General features: G+C 39.9%; 1 protein-coding gene across 3 annotated transcripts in view; it reads right to left on the minus strand.

Annotated features, from left to right (window-relative positions):
• Positions 1 to 1,231: 1,231 nt before the first annotated feature.
• ntrk3b (neurotrophic tyrosine kinase, receptor, type 3b) overlaps positions 1,232 to 21,269 on the minus strand; it is a 257,785-nt gene continuing 237,747 nt past the window's right edge. For all 3 annotated transcript variants that reach the window (XM_033625920.2, XM_078161658.1, XM_033625911.2), the window contains 2 exons: positions 9,432 to 9,590; positions 1,232 to 2,047 (listed from right to left, as the gene is read on the minus strand). In XM_033625920.2, coding sequence (XP_033481811.1) covers positions 1,862 to 2,047; positions 9,432 to 9,590 — 345 coding nt within the window. In that variant the 3' untranslated portion in view covers positions 1,232 to 1,861. The remainder of the gene's footprint in view (positions 2,048 to 9,431; positions 9,591 to 21,269) is intronic.

The following is a 21,269-nucleotide window of genomic DNA, read 5'->3' on the forward strand; positions in this document are numbered from 1 at the left end:
TACTTATAGCAACCAGTTATTTTAGCTTGGCATAAGCTAACAGTCTTATGTGGGCTTTAGAAGGGCTGATAGGTGTTTTTTGTTACCTTTGGATAAAGCCAGGTGAGCTATTTCCCTCTGTTTTCAGTCTATGTGCTAAGATAAGCAAACCAACTCCTGGCTCCAGCTTCATATTGAACTGACTGAAATCAAGCTATTTATAGCAAGTGGTTATTGTAGCTTAGCATAAGATAAAATGGTTAGTACTGCATTCGAGTGGAACTCGTGAGCTCATGTTAAAGACATGGGAAGTCACGTACACTAAGTCGTGAACATGAAGCTCTCAGAAATTTTCACTGACAAGGTCATAAATATCCTAACAGGGGGGCATTCACGTGGACTCTTCTTGTAAACGTGATAAACACGACCCCCTTTGAACACAGCATATGTGAGCTTTAAAGGAACTGGTAGATGTTACCTTTGGATAGAGCCAGGCTAGTTTTTTCCCTGTTTTCAGGCTCCAGCTTCATGTTGAGCTGACAGATATGAGACTCGCATCAACCCTCTCATCAAACTCTAAGCAAAAAAAGTAACTAAGACTATTTCCAAAAATGTCTAACTATTCCTTTAAGTTAGAGATTTTCTTGGGCTGTGTATGCGACACACACACACACACACCTGCAGCTAACAGATGATTCATCCTTCCAGTTACAAAAATGTTTTCTTTAGAGTGGAAAAGCAGTTTCACACCAAAAAGCCTAAAAATGACAGAACAGTTTCTCAAAGCGTGTGTATGTGTTCGAGGGATGTGGTGTAACATAGTACTTATCAACGCATTATTTTTGCCATAGAAAGCAAATGAACCGGAAAGTGAATAAGAGGCTTCATTGCCTCTTTGGAAAAGTGTCGTGTTGATGGCTCCGAGTCGTCCCCCATTCTCCAGAGTCTCTGTGATTCGGTGTCAGCTGACTTATCGAACTGTATTCACTGCCATTCACCTTCACCACATAAGACAACTTACCAGCACCGACACAGGTAATTCCCAAGAGAAATCTCTTCTGGATTAGGATGAAAACAAATACCATAGCTTTATACTTTAGCCACCCAGATCACAGTCAGAAAAGGAACCAAAATAACACCCGAAAAAATAAGTTAACATAATTTTGACACATAGAATTTTACAATATGTACATTATTTTTAAATTAAAATAGATTTGTCGGTTGTCTGATTGGGTAGGTCCTCTACAGAGCGCTTCTTTTTTTTTTTTTCTCAACCATCCAGTGTAATTCCACAGAAGCAGAGTTCCCGTCAAAAGCTCAGTGCCAGCCAATCAGAGTGCAAGTAAGGCTACCATCGTCGAGTCCCTGCCAATAGTTTGTCGGTGACGTCTTCGGGCAGGGCCGAGCCCTTAGCAACAAACATGGCAGACCCTTCAACATCCTGACAAAAAGAAATAAATATAAAATATATGTAATATTTCTATATATATTCATAAAACCAAACCCAGGATAGATTTTAACTCTGATGTGTTCTCTCCATAATATGATCAAACTGTGGCCATTTTCCTATTGCCAGTTCACTTCCCTTTTTGTCTCCATTTTTGTGTATTTTTGCAGTTTTTCGAGGAAAAAAAAAGTCTTCTTCAAACCTGTACATCTTATACGCAAGTAAACAAAATGTAAAAGTGCGTGTTTTTTGAATACGTTATATCCACTATATCCAAAAGTGTTGCAGGCACTTAAGTCCTTCCCAAACATTGTAGGTGTTTTTCGACAGTGGAGTAGGTTGGTTTGGTTATTCCTGGATTCGTGTGGGTCGGTCTGTCTGTATGTCTCTGTCGTTCTGTCTGTCTGGCGAGGAACGGGCCACCCCGGATGGCTGCTAGCCCAGGATGTCCAGGTAGACCGGCGTGGCTTTCCCCATGGCGAACAGGACCTTCTGAATGTCCTTAATGTTCAGTCGCTGCTGCGGTTCCCTCTGCCAGCAGCCCAGCATGATGTCGTACACCTCCTTAGGACAAATCCGTGGCCTCTCCAGAACCCGACCCTGGGTTATGCACTCAATAACCTGCAGAGGAGACAGGGCAGTGGAGTGAGACAGAGGTTTTCACTGACTGATTGCTTTGCTTTAGTTATAATGAGAAACCGGTGACACTGAGCAGACTGTCCTTTGAGGTTTGAACTAATGAAACTGAGATGAAAGAAATAAACAGTATGCATTCACTCTTAAATTTGTCCAATATTAAAGGAGGAACAAGATGTTTTTTTTCTTGGTGCCACAGCACAAAATAATAATACTGAGTATCTGTGGGAGTGGATGTTTGAGATGTTAATAAAAGGGGGATTGATCATTTCTTTGTTCGACTTGTGCTCTAATTAGCCAGATGACTCATCGCTGCAGGACAATTTGACTTTATTATTTGTGTCAATTCCAGGCCACTGTAGCTTAAGAGACTGAATAGGGGCCTATTATTTGTGTGTAATGAGTGAGGCTGCACTGGAAAAAGTACACAGAAAAATTGTTATTTTCAGTTTGTTTGTTTTTCAGCATTGTCACCACACACAATTTCTTCATGTTTCAAACGCAGGTACTGACACCAGCTCAAACATTATGTTCATTTCAAAAGTTTTTCGGTTATTAAGGTGCAGAATAATTATCAGCCCAGCTATAGAAGAAAAAGGGAAACGCTCCCCGTAAGACATATTATGGTGTCATGCAATTTCATGCTCTTGCAAGCTAGCAGCACAGCAGCACGGTGTCAGAACAAAGCATTTGATAATCTACTACTATCTGAGGCCTAATTTTCTGGAAAGAATGTACGACAAACATAATCTGTGTTTAAATAAATGTGATTTCACTGTGGTTTTTACTCAAGAGTGTCAACAACAGTAAAAAGCTGAAACAATACAGAATATTACAAAAACCAACTGGGAATACCCTGTTTTATTGTTCCACCTGTTGCATCCGTGTACCAAGGTAAAGCACTGCTTTCTCTCTATTGTTACATTCTGTTTGTCATGTCTTGTCACCAAAGGATGAGAGGCCTGGCAGACAGACTGCCTTGAGACTTAGACTGAGGGGATAGAGTGTCAATTCCTGCAAAGACATATGTAGCCACTTTGCATAAATTCCCAGTTCAGGAACATTACAAACAACCTCTGGTAAAAGCTGCAGTGGTCATGGCAACAGCATACGACCAAACAGATGTGAGAGAACGATCCTGGGAGTTATCATGAATGCCAGCTAATTTACAACCATACTGCTGTTGTAACCTATAGAAACTTTTTAATAAATCCACTACCTAGCAACAAGGTTGTAGGAGAGAAATGTCTTGTATTTCCTCTACTGATTTATTATTGCACTCACTATTGTTGGACTCATGATGGACGAAAAAAATAAATTAATTAACCCAGCAGAACCAGAGATATCAGCTTTTCTCTCCCCACGTTCTCCTTTCTTGTCAAAATCTACATTACACACAATGCAACTTTGCTGCAGAGGGAGGACTGGTTGTGTTATGCTAATAGCAGCTAACGAAGCCTTGCGCTGCTGCCATCAAGCACAGTTGTGGAGCAGGCTACAGAGATCTGGAAAGGTAACTTCTCACAAACTCCACACCATTGTTGAAACATGTAGTCTTTAGATCCAGCTGACGAAGTGACACAATTTGAGGCAATTTGTTAGCTTCATGCTGCAACCGCTGGTGCCATAAAAGACTCTGCACAACTTTTTTCACTTTTTTCCCTCAAGACCTGTAAACAGACTTTGATTAGTAAAATGAGTGGAGTTCCCCTTTAAGTGACAAACTTAAGCCTTAATTGAAGGCGATATCACACCTCAGGTTCTATTTCGTCCTTAGCTGTGTAACTTATGTGTGACTGTGCTCATGGATGTGCCTTCAAAGTCAACATGCATAACAGGTGCTAATGTACTTTTACGTAACGTATCAATGTCTAACTGTACAGCAGCCACCTGTGAAATGTAATGTACTTTCATCTACATCACTGCATTACAGGTAGACCTATCAATCTCAAAACCCATCGGCAACTTCCTCTCCCCCATGCTGGTCATTTTGGCTAATCTCTATAAAGAGATATCTACATATGCATGCAGATAAAATGTCATAAAAGCTAATATAAAGCGAAACTGTCATCAGACGATAGCCTGTGAGTTCTCAGATTGCATTTTGGCCAGTGTTTTCCACCTCTTTTGCTCTCTACACAGGCTGTTTACCTGCGGCATAAATGTGATTTCTTTGACAACAAACAAAAACCAGAATGCTTCTGCTACAAATATCTTGTACTGTTGCCTTCAGATTCTGCATACATATGCACATACAACCCCAATGCCAAAAAAATAGGGATTCTGTGTAAAACGTAAATAAAACCAGTATGCAATGATTTGTGAATCTTTTTCGACTTATGTTCAATTGAAAACAGTACAAAGACAAGATATTTGATGTTCAAACGGATTAACTTACACTTATATACACTCATTCTGAATTTGATGTCTGTAACACCTTCCAAAAAAGTTGGGACAGGGACATGTTTAAATGGTAAATGTTAAAGGGACCTGCATTTGTATTGCACCTTTATAGTCATCCGACCACTCAAAGCGCTTTTTACACTATGAGTCACACTCACCCATTCACACACACACATACACACATTCATACACTGGCTGCTGAGGCTACCATACAAGGTGCCACCTGCTACTCAGTTTTTAACACACTCACACTCCGATGGAAGCATCATTGGGACCAATTTGGGGTTCAGTATCTTGCTCAAGGATACTTCGACATGCAGAGTGGAGGAGCCGGGGATTGAACCGTTCAAACATTACCTTTTTTCAACAACACTCAGTAAGTGTTGGGAACTGAGGACACTGTTTGTTGCAGTGCTGAAAGTGAAATTATTTCCCATTCTGGGTTGATATACGACTTCAGCTGCTCAACAGTTCGGGGTCTTCACTTCTGCAATTTGCTCCATAATGCGCCACACATTAGTCAGGTCTGGACTGCAGGCAGGCAATTCTAGTACCAATACTCTTACTACAAAGCCACGCTGTTGTAACACGTGCTGAATGTGGCTTGGGATTGATTTGCTGGAATAAACAGGGCCATCCCTAAAAAAGACATTGTCAAGATGGCAGCATATGTTGCTCTAAGACCTGTATGTACCTTTCAGCATTCATGGTGCCTTCACAGATGTGCAAGTTACCCATGATGCCATGGGCATTAACACACCCCCACACCATCACAGATGCTGGCTTTGAACTTTGTGCTGGTGACAATCTGGATGATTCTTTTCCTCTTTAACTTGGAGGACAAAACATCCATGGTTTCCAAATACAATATGAAATGTGGACTCATCAGACCACAGCACACTTTTCCACTTTGTGTCTGTCCATCTCAGATGAGCTCAGGCCCAGAGAAGTTGGCTGTGTTTCTGTATGTTGTTAAAATATGGCTTTCACTTTACGTGATAAAATTGCATTTGCAGATACAGCACCAAACTGTGTTTACTGACAAAAGTTTTCCAAAGTGTTTCCTAACCCATGAAGTAATATCTTTTTAACACTTGTGCCGATTTTGATGTAGTACCAGCCTTGCCCCTTATGTGCAGAGATTTCTCTGGATTCTCTAAATCTTTGGATAATATTGACGGTGAAATCACTAAATTTATGCAAATGTGTGTTGGGTAACGTTATTCTTGAACTGTTGGACTGTTTGCCCACAGTTTTTCACACAGTGGTGAACCTCATGCCATGTTTGCTTGTGGACGACTGAGTCTTTTGAGCATGCCCCTTTCACTCTAATCATGATCCTGTCATGTTACCAATTAACCTGTTTAGTTGTTTAGTTGTTTTTTGAGCAGTCCTCTACTTCCCCAGCGTTTTGTTCTCCCTGTCCCATTTTTTTGGAATGTATTAAAAGCATCAAATTCAGAATAAGAAGGCTATATATTTTACAAGGAAATAATAAAGCTCTTCCAGTTTGTCTTTATACTATATTCAGTTGAATATAAGTCAAAATGGATTTGCAAATCATTGCATTCTGTTTTTATTTCTGTTTTACACAGCGTCCCAACTTTTTTGAAATGATGGTTATATTTGTTGATAGCGATAATAGAGGTACTTACTGTAAATTGTAATCCACTTCATGTATTTGACAGCTGTAGTTGTGTGTTACTTTGCAAATTAAAAGCCCTGTACACCCACACAGGTGTTCTCAATTACCCTGGCTGATCTGGAACTCTGTGCTGGGAATAACTGATGTCACCAGTCTCTATGCTACTAATGAGAGGGAGATGTTTGTACACGCCCACATTATCCTGAGGAGAGGTTTAATCAGACAACAAGTGAGTACACCTGTGTGGGTTCTGTGTATGACTACTTTATAAAATAGTTTTTGGCTTTAGACATGGCAATAGTTTTAAAAACACAAGAGCTTACTGGTGCCTAACACAGAGCAATAAAATGCTACTTTTTGTAATAGAAAAGGGAGCAGTGAAAATAAAGAGTGTATTTGTCAGCTTAGCGCTAGCTACAGGGAGGTTTAGCAGGCTGCAGGAGCACCGGAGTAGAAGACTAGCTAACCCTAGACCTCCTGTAGCAGAGGTATCTTAGTAAAATGCTCACATGTATCCCCTTGTACTTCATTGAAAGTATCTTCAGAGTTGTTAAAATGATCTTTTCTCACTGCCTGGCAGCATCTTGTATACATCCTGTATCAGCTTGTTCCAGCTCTTCCCCAAAGCTATGTGATGTTTACACTAAGTGAAATAAACAAACCTATGTTTTTATTATGGCAGCACCATACCATCAATTGTCTTATGCATAATTTAATACATATTTCTTTCAATTTCAGACATATTTGGTATCTTTGAAAACCTTGCAATCTCCACTAGAATCTATAATAAATTGTGAGTTCGAACGATGTTTGGCAAAAAGGCAGTTGCCCTTCTGCTATAATTTTATTTTTTTTTGTCTGCGATAGCTTTTTCTTTTTTTCCTTTTTTTGTAAATAAAAGCATTGAAAAGTAGTGGAGCCCATAGAGCCCAGAGGAGAATGAGGCCTGTTTGAAACAAGTTCCCACAGGTGATAATTTATCACTGTCACTGATACCCCTGTACATATATATATATATATATGTATATAATAATTGTTGCCATAATGTATCATTGTGTAGTGTGTTAGACAAATCTGAATTACTGAATAGTGAATAAAATATTCCAATCTAACAGCACCTGAAGACAAAACTACAACTGAGAAACAGATTGTGGATTTTCCCTGTTCTTTTTTGGCTATGACATAATATGGTGCTCATCTCATTACACTGCCGTAAGGTTTCGGCAATATAGTTTAATCAGCTGAGTGTTTCATTTTAGAGTGTCTAGAAAATCTTTCAGCTGGAGATGCACAGAAATGTGGAAATACCAATTTGTGTCAAGCCCAAGAATGTATTGATGTTTCAATTGAAATACTTATAAGTGCAATGCATGCCACATGCCAGGTTATTCTTTTAGGTCAATTTAATTTTCTCAATATGCCCGCTTTACAAGAGTAATCCTAATTGAATTTTATTGATTCAAAGCAGAGCCTCCAATGAAAAAACAAACCAATCATGGGTGTTATGTAATGCAGCATCTTGTCTGGTGGCAAAGCGGCATCAATTTATCACCTCGTTGGGCCGGCGCGACTCTCAGAAAGAGAACAGAAACAACACGAGGCAGTAGAGTAAGATCCAGCATGGCAGTGTTCATTTAAATCAGCTATTAGAGTGCTCATGCTTTCAAGTCAGCCATCGCATCTCTGTAAGCCACGCTATTCAATTCCTACTTTAAAAACAACTCAATTAATTTACTGTTTTTAATGTGATTTGAAATAAATACATTTACTAGCAGGAAATGCAATGGAAGACTTTTACCAATGAAAAAACTGGAGCTGCAATTTCAATGTGTGCATGAAGGCCTGTGGTACAGTCTTTGATAATAAACATGTAGTGTATCACGTGAAAGCTTATCACCTATTCTTGTGAATGGGGACAAATTATGTCTAACCACAAAGAAACCCTTGAAATTCTAACTTATTAACATGCTAATTCCATTTCTGGGGTGAAACATTATTTTTAAATGATTTACATACATTAAATAAATATGATCTATAAAATATTTTGATATGCTTTCATTTTTTTTTACTTTTAACTTAACTTAAACTTTTAACTTGCGCCAGAAGTACTTGGGCCAGAACACAGCCTTGTCCCAGACAAGAATTCACAACTTCAAAAATGCATTAAAAGCCTTCAAATTCTGAAATTAATAGTACATACTAATAACATTGGTATCAAATGTAATGTTATAATCATCTTTGTTTTAAAATGTACATTTTGTGAAATTGTTGGCTCTTTAAAGATGTGCCCCAGATTGTGTCAACTCCCTCAGATTTCTTAAAAAACGTAATTTAACCAGGCATAAAAGTGGTTAGACTCCTGTCTCACCTCCTGGTTGCCAAAAAGGTGGGAAAGTTTGAATAATATGGCTATCAGATGTGTCTCTACCGTAACATGTCAACTCTGTCGCCAGTGATGTTGTCAGGCCTGGGCGTGTGAGGCTTCAGCCTCAGATGTTTCATTGAAAGCCCCAGGTCTAAATATTAAAGCTACATCTATATTTTAAAAAATACAAATAGGCCTGACAAAAAAACCAAAAAGCTCCTGATCTAATGATCTGTCCGTTTATGCATTACAGCCCCCCCAAAATAATATATCGGTGATCAAAAATGCAAATTTTGGGTCCTCTCTGAGTGTGACTTTATTATTTTTTTTAAGTAACTAAAGCAGACAAATAAATAGATGTAGTAGGGTAAGAAGTACAATACTTCTCTAAGAGATGTAGTGGAGTATAAATATTAGCATAAAATGTAAATACTCAAGTACAAATTTATGTAAATTTTAATGATGGCAGTTGCAAAGTATTCTGTTTTTACTCAATACTTATTTCTAAGGGTAAATAAAACACTACTGTGCATAAAAAAAATGATCAATATGGAGCTTGTTCATCAAAAAAAGAAAGAAAGAAAAGAACACTCCCAAGGGCACCTACAGAGGATCAGGCTAAGCCCCCTCATGTCCTCAAATGTCCCAGTCTGTGCTCTTCTAAATCAAACCTACATAAGAATTATGGTTTAAAATTAGTTTTGATTAGCAGTAAGAGAACTTTTTTCAACTCTGTAAGATGTCAACTCTGTCAGATCTTACCTCTGACATCCATCATATATGCTATAAGATAAAATTTAATCACTGGGAGGTTAGCCCATTACAAGATTTAATAGTCAAGACTTTGATATTTTCCAAGCCTAACTGAAGTGTAAAAATCAAACCCTTGCCCCAAAATTAGGTTTGTCCCAGTTCTCAAGAATGGGTGTTATGTAAACGCTTCAGGCTCTTTGTACCTCATTGTTACCCAGCTGAAACCAAGGTTGCTTCCCATAGGTAAAGATCTCCCACAAGATCACTCCAAAGCTCCAGACGTCACTTTCCGTTGAGAATTTCCTGTACATGATGCTCTCTGGGGGCATCCAGCGAATAGGTAGCATGGTATGTCCTCCAACCTGAGGGGAGGAGAAGAAGAAGAGAGGAGAGAAGAGATCTTTATTGCATATGAAATGTAGCTAAAACACAGATTAGGAAATGCTGTCATCAACACAACTCCTGGGCGTCTGGGGATTAACAGTCCTTGCATGTGACTGAGACGACGGCTTAACATCTCATGAATGTCTGCTGTGCTGCTGGATGTTGACACTGAAGCAATACAGGAAAATGCTCTGTATGTATAGAAGCGCAGAATGTGAAATTCTTTAGGTTATGGTATTAAGTAATACTTTGTTCTTGATGAAATATGGCAATCTGCATTCCATTCTCTGCACAAGTATTGACATTAAGCAGAGGATCAGAGTCTCAAAGCGTGGTATTGAATGCGTTCTAATCAGTGTTTTAAATAAGTCGGGTTGAAAAGACTATTGAATGTATGCTCATATGGATCCTCATAGTAAGGAAGTTAATATGGCTGCTAATGTAAATGTCAGCATTGAAACTTATCAGCATGTAAACCTCCTCCATTCATAAGGTTTGCATAAAGAAAGGTGGCGGCTGAGATGGGGGAAATATCAGCTGCAAGCTCTTTAATGTCTCCAGACCAGCAAAACATGAAATGAAGTCTCCCTTGCTGTAAATCCTCTGAGGCTGGATATTAATCGATTAAACAATCATCCATTAATCATCCTTGCTCTCAGCTTCCATTAGCAGGCGTTGTTTTAAAATCTATTTCCCATTCATGTCGCTGACTGTGCTTTAATGAGCTGGACAAGACTGATGTGGGAAAGAACGGCAAAGTATCGCAAGTTTCAGCACAGAATCCTCGGACAGTATTAATTACAGTGATGACTGTGGAGCTCGGGAGTCAAAGTACACTATTGACAGATAATGTTATTAACATGCTGCTGTGATTTGATTTGACGCCTGCTGGAGCCACTGTAGTTACAGCATGCTGACTTGCTGCTGTGATTCCTTTCCATCCTGAGAGAAGTGTTTGAAGTACAACAGATTGTCTCAAGCATCAGAATCTAGGCTACATTGAGAAAAAAAACCCTTTCATTTTCAGTTTCATTTTTTTCCCAGAGCTTTTAACCACCATAACCAGTTTGCACAATTAAATCATACATAGCCACCTATTATCATGTGACTTGATGATGACGCTTGAGCTGACTCCATGATCACTGAGCAAACTTCGTCTGCTGAGGAAGACCATGAGATGCGGTGAAAACCCAACAAACAAAATAGAAATTAAACCTTGAGGTTAAAGTTACGCCCAAAAAGGCTGGAGCCTATCCCAGCTGATACTGGGCAAGAGGCAGGGTACTGTTGTTTATTAAATAGCGATGATGTGAAGGTGATGAAGGAGACTCCGCTGACACCGTCTTGCTTGTATAAAGAAAGGTTTATTACAAGAACTACAGCATCAAATCAAGCACCTAGGATTGCCTGAGAGAGGGTTCAAAGCCAATATGAACTGCTCTGAATAACAGCTCCAACTACCCTGCTTATATAGGTTGGTTGTTTTTGTGAAATGTGAAACAAAATGAAACAGATCACAGAGAGACACCCTAGTTGGACTTCACCAATCCTTTACCTGGGCCATAAATACCCTCTTGACCCTGGCCATATATACCTTCTTGACCCTGGGCCCCTAACTGGGCCCCTAACTGATCATCAGACCCAAGACGTCACATACCATGTAGAACTTCAGATACTACAGTACACCCTGGTCAGGTTGTCAGACTATCACAGGGCTGACACATTCACACTCACATTGACACCTACAGCCAATTTAGAGTCACTTAATCTGCATGTCTTTGGACTGTGGGAGGAAGCATGCTCCCCCACCCTGGGGTTCACACCAATCACCCTAGGTTTGAACCAGGAACCCTTTTGCTGTAAGGTGACAATGCTAACCACTGCACCATTAGGCCTGTTTTCACCGCAGGAACTTCGGGGTAATTTTACAGGGCCGGGGCCATTGGTGCGTGTCTCCACCGCAGGAACCACCCCCGAAGGACAGAGTTCCGGAACTTTTACGGGGGCTAAACAAGTCCCTGCCTCAGGGTAGGTACTCAGAACGGCCCCGAAAGACTCCCAGCTGGGGCTTGGGGATTACTTGGTGCTGATTGGATATACTCAAGGAGGGATGTGATGTCAACAGAAAGCAACAAAATAGCCGGCATTTTTAAAACTCAGCAGACGAGGATTAGCTCGTTCATATAGCTTCCTCCGTCATGTAAAAAAAAATCACTAAATGGCCCGTGAAAAAAATATTTTTTCCAGCAGATATCTTAGTTACAACATGATTGAGCAAGCAAAGCAGTTTTGTGTTGCTATGTGTGGTATTTATTCAGTTTTGGGAAATCACGATGTCTAGAAAGCATCAGTGGCTGCCGCTGACAGGGACAGCTAACAGCAGGCTAACATCAGGACGTCATCTGTTAAAAGCCTCCCGTTGTCGGATACGACATGAAACTACTCCAGTTAGTTCAATCATGTTGTAAGTAAGACATCCGCTGGAATTTTTTTTTTTTTCACGGCCCATTTAGTGAGTTATTACAGACACCGCTAAGGGCTATCAGCTAACGGCGTCCCTACGTCGCCCCGGTAAATGGTCGCGCAACGATTACGTCACATCCAGAGCACGTAACTTTACAGGAACCTTCCTCGTACTCCGCTCTCTCAGTGGAGACACGGCGGTTGAGAGGGCCGAGCGAGAGGACGTTCCTGTAGTAGTTCCTGCCCCCCAAATAGTACCAGGAACTTCTTCAGTGGAAACGGGCCTACTGTGCTGCCCGTACAGAGCATGCAATATATATAAAAAAGCTGTAGTTAGCACGCCAAAGATTAAATGGAAATAATGAAACCTGGAGAGTACAAATTGACTACTAAAAAGAAAAAGAAAAGTATGAATTGGTTGAAATGGTATTTACAGATAAGTGATTGGTTTGAGTAAACACTTACTATACAGCCAGTATAGGTGTTTCTTTTTGTTGCTATATACTGTAGAACCTAATACACAGTAGGGTTGTAACTATACATCAATTTGGATCAATATATCAATTCGATGGTCCAATATTATCAATGTAAAGTGAAAATAATGACACATATAATCATCTTTTCTTATACTTTGCATTTTATTGAATTTTAGAAAAATGTGGGGAAACAATAAAACACAACATAAGGAGTAAAGGACAATATCTATATCTATATATCTCTCTCTCTCCATATATACATGTAATATATATATATATATATATATATATATATATATATATATATATACATATATGTAACTTAAAACAAAAGACTGATAAGTAAAATAAGAGTAGTGAGTATTGTAGTGTTTAGGTGGGACCTGTAACACTTTCTATAAAGTCCATACCTGTAATGCGCTATGAGGGCATCCATAGTGAATTAGGTGAGTGCAGGTGTTCATAATACATTATAAGCCCTGTCAGTCAACCTCTAATTCATAACTAGTCAATTGCATCCATCAGACACTTGCAATTTTAAGTCACATCTATAATGTTTGACTGTTGATAAGTGCATCAGGAAGCATTATGTGTGTTTATAAGTGTAGTCATAGAGCACTGTAAATGCATTATAATTCACTATGAACGCTCTCATAACATATTATAGATGTGGTCTTCATAGAAAGTGCTCCCTTGGGACCAAGTGAGTAAGCATGGATGTATATGTGCATGTGTGCATGGGTTTGTCTTTGAAGGCCATTGATGTAGTAAGGAAAAGTTTCCCATTTTGCATACCATTCTATCCTGCCCAGCAGAGAGGAGGATACCTGTTCATAAGATGTCACTCCAGCAAGCAGATCATGCCAGTCTGGTACTGATTGACCATTGTTGCAAGAACACTCTCTTACCCAACGTGACAGTGGTCTGGACCCACTCAGTATAGATGGAGGACACTGAATCTTTTGAAGTGGGTTGGTCCCCTAACAGAAATCATATCATCATCTTTACAATATGCCTTTATTTTTGAAATTCCCATGGCACCTCTGTGTCATTATTTCTGTCCAATTGCACCTTCTTCCTAAACATTCAAACAGTGCTAGTGGCCTAACGCCAGGCAGATAATGGTAAGCAGCCAAGAAAAACACAATGAGGACATTTACTGACATCATCTCATTTTGACTGCAGGCCCATGTATCGAGTCAAAGTCATATTGTGGCAGAGTTTGTGATATTAGCAAATACCGGATCCATCGATTCTGTATTAATCCTATCTGATCATCGTGAAAATAAGTTCAAAAATTAAACTATTTTGGTCGAAGTGTCATTGTGTTGCTTTATGACAATGGAAATATATTGCAATACCCAAAATAATTATTGTATGGAATTTGTTGTCCTATCACTTCCTTCCTTGCTGATTTCTGCTGTCATTTATTTTCCCTTATCTGGTTCAGTTTTTGGCTTTTGCTGTTGTTATCTTGACATTTTTGTCAAGATAACAATAAGATGGATTTTTAAGCCCCTTTGAGGTTTTTATCTCTTAGTCAGTGGAAGTGCTCCCGCGGCATATCAGACACACATCTATCATCCATTCATCATCACAACCACCCATCCATCCATGCATTCACTGAACCATCTATCCAACCATCCATCCATGCATCCATCTATCCCGTTGAGCTTCTTTTCTGCGCTTAAGGACAAAAAAATAAATAAATAAAATACACAGTCGCACATACCGTAAGCTCTGAAATCATCATTAGGACAACCTCTTACTGTAGCTGCATTCACCCTCGCATAGCTCCTCCGCTCCGTACCTCTGGGTTACAACACAATCACATTCATTTAATCATAATAAGCTCTCCTTCCAATGCCATTTACCAGCTCCAACATCTGTGTGCCTTCAGCTGTGAGTATTGTGTGGCATTTTAAGTATCGAGAAAAAAAAAAAATCAACTCAAGTCTTACTAATTACCTCCTAGTTCCGTTGCACGCTCATCGCACATTTCCTTTGAAAGTCAAACACAATCTCTGCGTGTCAGCTTGACGCAGCAGATGAATCTTCTGGATGTTTTAAAGAAACATGAGATTTGTCATCCTGCCAAAAGGCTGATCTTTCCTGGGCATTTATACAGAACGTCCTCGGGTTTGTACACTTCATCAGATTTAGCTGCAGAGTATAGGCCTCTTTTTGTTTGCCTTTTGTTGTCCTTCACTGATAACCTCATATGGAGTCCAGGATTTGGTTGCAGCAGCTATTTGAACATCAGTGACCAAGTTTATGTGTTAGTTCTGTCTAAGCACTCAGTAACTAATAGCTATTTTCAAGGTAGTGATTTATGGAATCAGTTTGTGTAATTAAATCCTCAGATATTTTTTAACTTCATTAAGTCCAAAATCTAATTCATTTTGATCAAATGTCAAGTCAAATGCAATTTCAGTCTGTCCATTAACAGTTAGCCTCTGGGGGCAATTGCTAAGATACTGGGAGATCTGGTGTACAGTAGCAAGCAGATATCCTGGCCAAGAGTTCCTCTTCCAGTCATTTCAGTTACTTTCTTTAAACAGATATCTGCATAAATACATGATTTTTTTTTCTTTTTTAAAAACTACTTATAAGCTAAATTGTCACCAGTGAGTTCCAAGATTGCATTTTGGCCAATGTGAGTTTGGCCTTTACATGCACTGTATGCCTCAGGCTCAAAAGTGATTGGTCAATGCTACTTGGATTACAACCGGACATATTGGAAACCAGAACGCTTCAGATACCAAAACCTTGTTCTGTTGCCTAAAGATTCTACATATATGCCAATATCTGTTGACAGAGATAAGGTCAGATGTGTTTCTCATATTCTTTAACCTTTTGTATTCCTACATCTGGATAAAAAGGTCTTCCTGTATTAGCAAGCTAACATTAGCCATGTAAGCCAGCTACATACAGTAACAGTTACACCTGGCAGTTAGTATAGGTACATTTGTTGTAACAATTTACCTCTATGGAAGAAGTTACTTTGTATGATGGAGCCTGTTTTAATTCAGTAATGTGTAAATACATACATTAAATAGGCTAAAGTTTGGACTTAAAGTGACACTATGTATCTTTTGAAAGAATAATTAACACAACCTAATCTTTTAAGAATTAAATGTTCAATTCATAATCAATAAAATGCACCGTTGCTCAATTCAATATGCTTTGCTGCTACAGCCTACTTGGTCTGGTACTACCAGTCTCTTATGCTTGCTAATTTGTTAATTTAAGCAAATTTTAGACAGATACGTAACTGGCATTTCTGTGTCACTTTGCTGACTTTATGGCTCTTCTTTATTTGTGCAAAGCTCGCACAACAGTTTTCAAGTCGAGTCTCCTAATCGTGATGTCTTTAAAAGATAAATCCTTTATTATCATTGTATGTTATACAATGAAACTTTGTTGGAGCAATTCATTTAGCAGCATATAAATTTTACATATGCACCAACACACACTCATTCATCGTATCATTCTCACGGCCACATATTCATATCTATATTTTTTTAAACTATGTGATAAATAGTAAGTAAGAGCAATTAAAAAAACAATAAAAACAACCAAACACAACTGTTACTTTATAAATGGAATACAATGTAATATGTATGTTTTATTTAGTGTTTTAATAACCTGAAAATAAGAATCATTGTGTTTTTGTTGCCTTAGGGCGCATTCATACCAGGATAGTCTGGGGGACCCGGTTCGATTGGGCGGGGAATGCCAAAATATTTCACACCTTCATTTGGTTCAGTTCACTTTCACACTGCACTTTTTAAAGCAGACCAAACCGCCTGGACAAAGTCATGCAGTTACGAGGAATAAGAAAACCAGACTAATCAGGGTTCACTTGCAAGTGAACCAAGGCCCCCAGTTTTCAAACGGACCAGAGTTCAAATGAGCGTTCGCACCACTCCAGAAGAACCAAACTATCCGTGGAAGCAGACCAGGGTTCGTTTAAAGCGGACCAAATAGTGACAGTGTGAATGCGTCCTTAGAATGAGCTGTTTATATCTACAAAGGTAGATAGGTACATGTTTTTGTCTACAGAAATGGCTATGTTACACCGCCATGTTTCTTCGGTAGCCCTGGATGGATAGACCAAACACTGGCTCTACATAGCGTTTATGTTTTCGCGTCAGGAACTATATTTAGCACCTTCTCTGCAACAGGACCATCGGAAAAACACTGATATTTTTTTTTAACATAAAACTGCTTTATTCAGTGCTTTTACCAGTTTAAACCACCGGGTCCGTTTGTTTTGGAGAGGAGGAGACTTCTGTGGATAACTCTGCTCACTGGAAAAACTTCCTGAACATCTAAATCAGAAATAAGGTGAGCACACATTAAATTATCAGAGAAAATAGGTGAGCACAAATTAGCAGGTACTACGCTAGTGGCCCATCTGCAATGTGTCAAACTGTGTAAGAGAAACACTTATTTGTAGTGTGAAGCTGCTTTATCAAGTGTTTTTGCTGGTTCAAATCACCTGGTCTAATTGTTTTTGAGAGGAAGACTCTCCTAAAAAAATCAGCTTCCAAGAAACCTGCTGAACGATGAACACTGAAAGAATTCGAACCAGGAGTAGTTTCAACTGCCTGCAACCTGCAATTCTCACCTCTATATAACACAAAATCCCCCCTAATCTTACACACTTCCTTCACTTACACAGTTACCTTAAAGCAGCTGACTTGGAGATGTTGGAAATGACCGCAAACATTATCCTGTATTGACAAAATGTGGCCACAGTGGTTAGTCTTGCTTAATAACAGCTAGTGCCACTGGCTCCTGTTGTTAGACACTGAGAGGAAGACATTGCTTTGAAAGTGTGTCATAGTTAACAAGGCTTGTTAAAACTGGAAGTTTCTCCCTATGCTTTCACTATTGGATCTTCACTATGGTCATCGGTACTTTGTGCCACATTGGACTTGAAGCTTCTCCGTGTAACCTCTTGTTTTGAGTGTCTTAAAGAAGTCGATAACTGTGTGTAGTGTAGTGCGTTTACTGCACAGTCATATCACAAGGCTGCGTGACTTCCTTACATTTAACACAAATCGATATTTGTACACATGGCCTGGAGGTCAACTAGACCATTAGAGACGGTTTTCTACAACACAACACCTACATGCTGACTGTGAATCAAAAGCACACTCCATTAACCTCCAGAATGAGCAACTTTTGGTCCTGGAAATGTTTCAGCAAAACAAATGGAGCGCATTATTTCACTTCAATTCCTCCCTCACTGAAAAACTGCCTATCTAAACAAATTATTTAATACTGCAGTCAGTCTTTAACTCTTTCTTCACTTTGACGGAACGTTTAGATGGACTATAAATGTGACTTCAGAAACAGTTTTGAAATTTACATCAAAATGGATGGGCTTTGGAATTTCGATTTATGTTTGCTATGACAGCAAAATGTAGTTATGTTGAATTTTTTTACTCCTCAGTTCACTGTGTTTTAAAACTTTTATTTTCTCACATTCATCTCTGAGTCCAGAGAGGGTTTGCTGAGCACACACTTATTTTTCAGCTCCGTCCTGCTTCACATTAATACATTTACACACATTTACGCCTCAGAGCCACCCAGTACAACCACAGTTTTTTCTGCTAATCCCACCAGGGGTTAAGTGCTCTGCTCAACTGCAGTGTGTCTCAGGGTTATAATGCGAGGAGAGAACACTTTGGTGTCGTTTTCCCAGGATCCTCCAGTCACATTTCTTCTTCTCTATAACTTGCCCAAGGGCATCTGAGGTGTTAGCAGAATCTCAAAGACAGAAACATCCTTTACCTCCTAATTTTTCCAACTCCTCCCTGCCAGTGCACTCTCTGGCTCAGTCCTGGACTAAACAAGTATGATCCACCAACACCACCCTGGAAGGCAATCGAAGCTGTTGGTGTTTTCTTTCAGTGGCTGGACAGATAAAATAGTAATTTCGGTAAACATAAATTTAAGAGGTGTTTCGAGTAAGGTGCCCTTTCTCTGCATCTTGAACACACACATTATTTATTGACATTCCCAGAGTGAATTTTGTGGCGGCGAGGAGAGTTTGCAATAGTTTTCCCTCTCGTTCACCCTCAAACTCATTTGCCCTGGTTCCACTGCAAGCTAATGGCCAAACGAACACTGACTTATACCCCATCTAGTCTCATTAGACATGACATGTTTTAGTATTGTACACAACATTAAGCCAATATCGATGCTGAAACCAGTCGCCCCTGTTGTGTAAAACCTCTGAGCCGAGCTTGGCTGGGTGGGCTGAAAGTGAGGTGAAGGAGTTGGCGAGGGGCTGTATACCAATCTGTCCCCCTGTGGAGCTTTATAAAGATTAAACAAAATTAATTAAGTTCCTGTTAGTCTAAATGACTTATCTGAGGTCCACCCAGCCCATTGCATGCAAGGCTAAACCTCATCAGATGCATACTAATGATTCAACCGCTGCTGCTGTGGCGAGGGGCATTAAAACTGGCTGAGTCTCTGCTTCCCAAATGATTGTGTGCTATCACCTTGGGTTTTTGTCACAAGGCCATGGCAATTAGCTTGGAACATGGGGGGAAAAAGGAAAAAAAAAAAAGGCTGAACACATAATAAAAATAAAATAATTGCCCCAGTAATTATCCTCATCTTTCTCACTCAATGTCACATCGAGAAGCTGGCAATGCTCTGCGGGGAGTGAGGAATGAGTCTGGGGCTTTTTTTTGTTGCTGTGTAAACTGGATTAGTGCTCTGCCTGTCCCACCGTGGCAGGGGAGTGATTGGATTAACGGCGTGGAGAGCACAGCAGCATGGCAGGGGGATAGATTACTAGCCCAGTTGGGCTCTTCGATGGGCGCTCTGTGGCCTGCAGGGAGCCCTGGGAGGCCCCAGACATCTTAAAGGGCCCCGATAACCATCTAGACACACTCTCTCTCCCTGCTCTAACCACGGCGCTATCTCTGCTCTCCCAGCTCAAACAGCAGCGAACACAAGTTCACTTTTAGAGGCTATGATGTCCATTAGGTTTCTACCTGCTGCGCTGCTGCCAAGTGGAGATAAAGTGGTATCTACTCTGGCCGCAGCATGCCAGTGGGTGGTGAAAGTTTCTAAAGGTTTTCAACACACACACACACACACACACATCATTGCTATCATTTTTAGTATTACGCTCTCCAAACCAACTTGTGCAATACAATGTGTGGATAGGTAGCTCCTCTGTGTTGCTGCTGATTCTCTAACTGCACCCTGATATGAAATAATTAGCAGCACAGCCCTCTGATGCTCTTTAATTGGATTCGTATGTATTGGAGTGCCTTCTACCTCAGTTAAACTTGGTGTTAAATGAAGAGCAACACCAAGGCTGCATCAGTAAATACATGTCTAGAGGTGAATAGCTTTGATCACAGTCTGCTGCCTGATGTGCATCGGGTAAACACCATATGAAGTATTGTGGTAGGGGTTCCATTACAGGTGGATGACATATTACATGATTACTGAGCTTTGTTTTGGGTCAACACATTCTCACTTCGACCTCGTCACATATTGATGTATAGAGTTTCCACATCCAGATACGACGTGCAAGGTACCCTGGGTGCGTTGATTGTTGAACTTCTGGGACGCCATGTCAAGTTGTGCCTGTTCCACGCATTGTCTTCTTTCAAAATACACTTTGTTTGCACAGGACATTTACCCTTTACATACAGTCTCTTTAAAAGTAAACACTACATTAGTACAACACTGCAAATTCACGTTTTTTTTTTCCTTCAACAGCTAACACACATGGTTAGGTTGAGACAACAAAAGCCCCAAAAAATACCTATTAACTATTTGGATTGCATGCCATGAAATTTAGTACACACATAAACATTACCTGCTATAAACATCAGTCTGTTAGCATACTGATGTTGTTAGCATGCTGATGCATTATAGCATCTGGCAATGAAGATGTTCCTGACACAATGTTTTAAAACAAGTTCGCCTGTGGTTTACATTTTCTAACAGATGAAGTAACGTTACCCCTACAGTCGAAAAAAAAAAAACTTATTATGTACACAAAAGTATGTTGAACAGTAGTACACATACTGCAGTGTTTCCCACAGAATTACAGTGTATGTGTGTGTGAGTCAATGACAGGCGTTGGGAGTATTACGTTTCCCTTCTCTAAATTTGGACGTTTTTGTGGGTCCATGAACGCAGCGCAGGCAGAGCTCTCCATGTTTTTTATGTTTTATTTTTCTCTCAGCAGCAGTTTGCAACTCGTGGGGTGGATAACTGATCTGTCAAGCCAATCAGAGCTGATCAGATCAGATCGATGGATAAGAGGGACAGCTGTGAGTGAAAGCACACCAGCAGAATGAACAATTACGTTTCACTTTCAATGCACCTGACGTTCTGCTGCTCTGTCTGTGCCCAGAGAGCACTCTGCACACCAGCAATGTGGTGCTATAAATAAGTGAACAGTATAAATATTCTAATAGCGCTCCTACTGAATGGTCCAGCTCCAACAGTAGAAAGTCTATTTGTGGCGGCAGATGTTTTAATCATGGCGCCTGCCACAAATAAATGTATGTGTGGGAAACCCTGTCTTTGGTATGTAGTGCATAGTATGTGATTTCGGATGCAGTTTATGAGCCTAAAGCCATGCTAGCAGCTCTGTTAGGGCTGCTTTTAGGCACAGTGACGCTTAAACTAAAAGCTAACGTCAGTGTGCTAACATGCTCAAAAAGT

This window comes from Epinephelus lanceolatus, chromosome 2 (assembly GCF_041903045.1).
Source record: "Epinephelus lanceolatus isolate andai-2023 chromosome 2, ASM4190304v1, whole genome shotgun sequence".
NCBI classification, from domain to species: domain Eukaryota; kingdom Metazoa; phylum Chordata; class Actinopteri; order Perciformes; family Serranidae; genus Epinephelus; species Epinephelus lanceolatus.